This window comes from Nanorana parkeri, unplaced genomic scaffold (assembly GCF_000935625.1).
Source record: "Nanorana parkeri isolate BGI_ZX_2015 unplaced genomic scaffold, ASM93562v1 scaffold874, whole genome shotgun sequence".
Classification (NCBI taxonomy): domain Eukaryota; kingdom Metazoa; phylum Chordata; class Amphibia; order Anura; family Dicroglossidae; genus Nanorana; species Nanorana parkeri.
In genome coordinates this window covers 535,754-540,086 of record NW_017307142.1, presented here as the reverse complement: position 1 = coordinate 540,086, position 4,333 = coordinate 535,754, and the positions used below count along the sequence as shown (strand labels likewise).

Here is a 4,333-nt window from a genome sequence, read left to right as displayed (position 1 = left end):
CTGTGGGCAGCTTATTATTATAAAATACAGGATTTATATAGCGCCAATAGTTTGCACAGCGCTTTACAATATAAGGAAGACATTACAGTCACAATACAATTTAAGACAAGATGGTAAGGAGGGCCCTGCCCGTGAGGGCTTACAATCTAAAAGCTTAAATCTGATCTTTGTAACTTTCCTCCCCGCCAAAGTTCAGAGCCCCCAAGGACTCACCGCTCTATTCCAACCTCGGCTGCAGTAAGTTCACACTCTGGGTGCAGGCCATAGCGTGCCCCTCACTTCCCAAACCAATCTCCGAAAGGATCAGCTGCACAAAGACCGGGGTAAAGTGTTATCCAAGATTTATTACAATGAATAAAAGCAAATTCCCCAAAAAACAGATCCAAAAGAATAATGATCGGCAGATCGGCATGTACATCACCATGAATGCCTCCCACACCTCGCCAATGTTTCACCACCGGGGCTTAATCATAGAGGTGGTGAACCACGTGAGGCGTGGGAGACATTCATGGTAGGGGCGCAGCGAACGATTATTTTCAAAATCAATTAGCCGATCAAGTTCGATCGATTAATCGGATTTAAAAAAATGGCTCCAGTGATGGACTACTAGTTTGTATTGAGATTGTAGTCCATCACAGGAGCAAGCTTGGGAGCAGCGGAAGAAAACAAAAAATAAGTGTGGTGTGCAATATAGTACATTATACAGCGCAATGCAGAATACCACCAGCTATAGAGGAATACTACAAATCCCAGTAATAGAACATTATATACAGTGTATAATGTATTGCTGGGATTTGTAGTCCTCTATAGCTGATGGCACATTGCTCTGTAGAATGTGTTATAGCTGGGATGTGTTTTCCTCTATAGCTGTTTGTATTATGTGTTGCGCTGTATAATGTATTGCTGATGGTACATTGCTCTGTACAATATATAGTGCAAGGTACCATCAGCTATAGAGGAATACAAATCCCAGCAATAGTACATTATAGCTGGTGGTATTCTGCATTGCGCTGTATAATGTACTATTGCTGGGATTTGTAGTCCACTATACAGTGCAGTGCAGAATATCACCAGCTATATAGGAATACAACAAATCCCAGCAATAAATTATACATACAGTGTACAATGTATTGCTGGATGTGTATTCCTATGTATAATATACAGCACAATGTACCATCAGCTATAGAGGAATACAAATCCCAGCAATACATTATAGAGCACCATGTGTGGGAAAGTGCAGGCAGTCTCACCTGAACACTCTCCAAGTCCAAGCAACTTTCTTTCCTGAGATCGGGTCTGTCACAGTTGCCGCCGCCCCACGCCTGCTCTCCATGGATGGGCGGGGGGAGGAGAGAAGCGGCGAGTCTGTGGAGCCGCGAGCAGGCCAACTAAATCGGTGGAAAATGTTGACTTTCCTTCATCGATTATAATGGACTTAGTCGATTAGTTGTTGCGGCCCTACTCCATGGTGATGTACATGGCGATCATTATTCTTTTGGATCTGTCTTTTGTTATTTGCTTGGATTCATTGTAATCAATCTTGGACACCACTTACCCCGGTCTCTGAGCGGCAGATCTTTTTGGAGATTTCCTTCCCGCCACCCTCCACATTTTTCTCAACCTTCCATATGTAAACGAGACTAGACCATTTTCTTTCACAGTTTTATTGTGACTCCCTCTTAGTTTCCAAAACACACATCACAGAATGAATCATGAGATTTTCGTTTCCTTTGAACAGACGTCTCGCACAGACAAAATAAAATAAAAAGTAAAAAACAGAACAATCAAGACAAAAACGAGAGAGAGAGGAAGACAAAGAAAAGAGGAGAGAGAGAAGTCGGGAGAGTTTTGTCATTGTTTATTGTGAAGTTAAAAACAGGCAATAAAAAGTAAAAACTCAGCGTACAGTTTTCATGTCTCTGAAAAGACAAACACATCACAACCCCCTTCCCCCTCCTCCCGGTTCTGGGAGTGACTGGCATACTTCACGGAGCCCGGGCTGCAGCTGGAGGGGGCCCGGCAGACTGCATTGGTTGGTGGGGGGGAGGGGTGTTGACAGGGAATGTTCAACCAACTAAAAGCACAGGGACAAAGGGAAGTCATCCTTTTACATAAAAAATAAAAATAAAATAAAGTTCATTACTCACGGGATGTTCCGGTGAATAAAACCGCATTATCTTTTTTTGGGGGGAGGGGGAGGAGGGCGGTGAAAAGTGAAGGGCAAGGAGATCTCAGATTAGTCCTAAGTTCTACACCCGGCCCTCACTAAATGGCCTCCAAACGGCCAGATTACGTCGTGTTTTGTAGATGGGGAAACAAAACTGGGGGGAGGAAGGAGGGGAAGAACCTAAAAAAATAACAAAACAAAAAAAACAAAAAATAAAATACAACTAGAGGACTTTTTAAACAGCTTCTCCCCTCATTGAGGTCAGCAGCAGAGGCCGTTATCTCCAGACTGGCAACGAGTGACGGAAAGTGACATTCACTGGGTCTGCAAGAGAAAGAACGGAAACATTCATCTCCAGCAGTCAGAGAAGTAGAAACATACACAGGCCAATCCACTCTGCTCAGAACCACCGCTTCTCATTGGATTTCTGGGACATGGCTGCTTCTGTGCATCCCGTCCCAGTTTTCAGACTGCCTCATCCCAAAGACAGCCAATCAGCTCTGAGCGTGGGGAGCCTAAATACTGCTATAATAGATGTATGGTATGGGTCACAATGTCTCCCATCATACCCTCCTGACCCGCTCACACAATGCTCCCCCATCATACCCTCCTGACCCGCACACATTGCCCCCCATCATACCCTCCTGACCCACACACATCTCCCCCATCATACCCTCCTGACCCACACACATTGCCCCCCATCATACCCTCCTGACCCACACACATCTCCCCCATCATACCCTCCTGACCTGCACACAATGTTGGGTATTTGTATAATACCCAACCTTACTCATTCTGAAATGGGCACACTTTTGCTAGCAAGAATAATTAAAACCGAATCCTGCGGTGTCGCCTTATGGCCAATGCTGATGAGTTAAAACAGAACCTGGAAAACAATTCCTGGAGTGTAGAAAACTCACCTGTGGCCCTGGCTGTGCTGGAGGAGGTTGTGTGGGTGGGGCCCCTGGTGCTTGTCCATAGTATGCTGCTTGCTGTCTGTAATACTCTGCCCATGCCGCACTATAGTCTGGCTGAACTGCAGGCGGGACAGCGGTTGCTGCTGTGGCGGTGGCTGCTACCGCTGTTGCAGCGGGAGCACCAGGAGTTGCTGCGGCGGCTTGAGCTAGGAGAGAGGAGAGTGAAACACTTCAACGGGCCGCACACATTACCACAGACACATCAAAACATACAAATACAACTCCTACAAGGGGAAATTGCAGCCACTGATAAAATAGTCATTGGCTGCTGCATTCAATGGCAAAGCAAACCTTGGCTGATAGACCTGGGCAGTGACAGCCTCCATGTCTAGTCACAGACTATATAATAGTGGGACACGCATGTTGCCTTATATACATACAAAGGATATTTGGCCAGCCTGGCCAAGCAGGACTAGAACTGTCATATAATGACCATGGGCACAATTGGATCAAAACCTGTTTATTAACCCCTTCATGACTGAGGCCTTTTTTTCATTTTTTGTACCCATGTTATATTCCACATTTTAGGCCTGAAAATGACGTAAAACCCCCCAACATTATATATTTTCTGAATGCCAAGACCCTATACAATAAAATGGTGGTAGTTGCAAATTTTTGTGTTGCGCAATATTAGCGCAACTCCTCATTAAACCCCAAAATTTAGTGATAAATTTAATTAAATGCCCCAAAACACAACAAAATACCAATTTTTTCAATGAAATATAAAAGATGAGGTTACAACGAGTAAAACGATACCCAACATGCCCAGTTTACAAATTCCGTGCGTCCGTGAAACGGCGAAAAACTGCAGTACCCCAAAAAGTCCACAGAAGACGCTTTAAAAGCCCCCACAGGTCATCAATTTAGAGATACCCCAAAATACTGGCCCTAGAATTATTGCTCTCACTCCGGCGTGCGTGGCGATACCCAACATGTGTAGCGCGTTCGTCATTTTCATGCGTAGGCGCACCTGACGCGTGTTTACGTGGCGACGCGCGTGCTCGCGGGGGACTTTTACATTTTTTTATTATTATTAGTAGATTTATTTATTTTGATTTTAATTTTAAAAACTGTTTTTTTTACTTTACTTTGACTGCTATCACATGGGGGGGCTTACAAGCCCCCCCATGTGATAGCAGATGGTGGTGACAGGTACTCTTTAAGGTGATGCTGGGGGTCCAAAAGACCC

The 4,333-nt window shown here is 44.7% G+C and overlaps 1 protein-coding gene across 1 annotated transcript in view; it reads right to left on the bottom strand.

Moving 5' to 3' along the window:
* Window positions 1–1,837: 1,837 nt before the first annotated feature.
* KHSRP (KH-type splicing regulatory protein) overlaps window positions 1,838–4,333 on the bottom strand; it is a 43,155-nt gene continuing 40,659 nt past the window's right edge. Inside the window, exons 20-21 of the mRNA XM_018565702.1 lie at window positions 3,088–3,284; window positions 1,838–2,491 (exon numbers count right to left, since the gene is read on the bottom strand). Of these exons, the coding sequence (XP_018421204.1) occupies window positions 2,483–2,491; window positions 3,088–3,284 (206 nt within the window). The 3' untranslated portion in view covers window positions 1,838–2,482. The remainder of the gene's footprint in view (window positions 2,492–3,087; window positions 3,285–4,333) is intronic.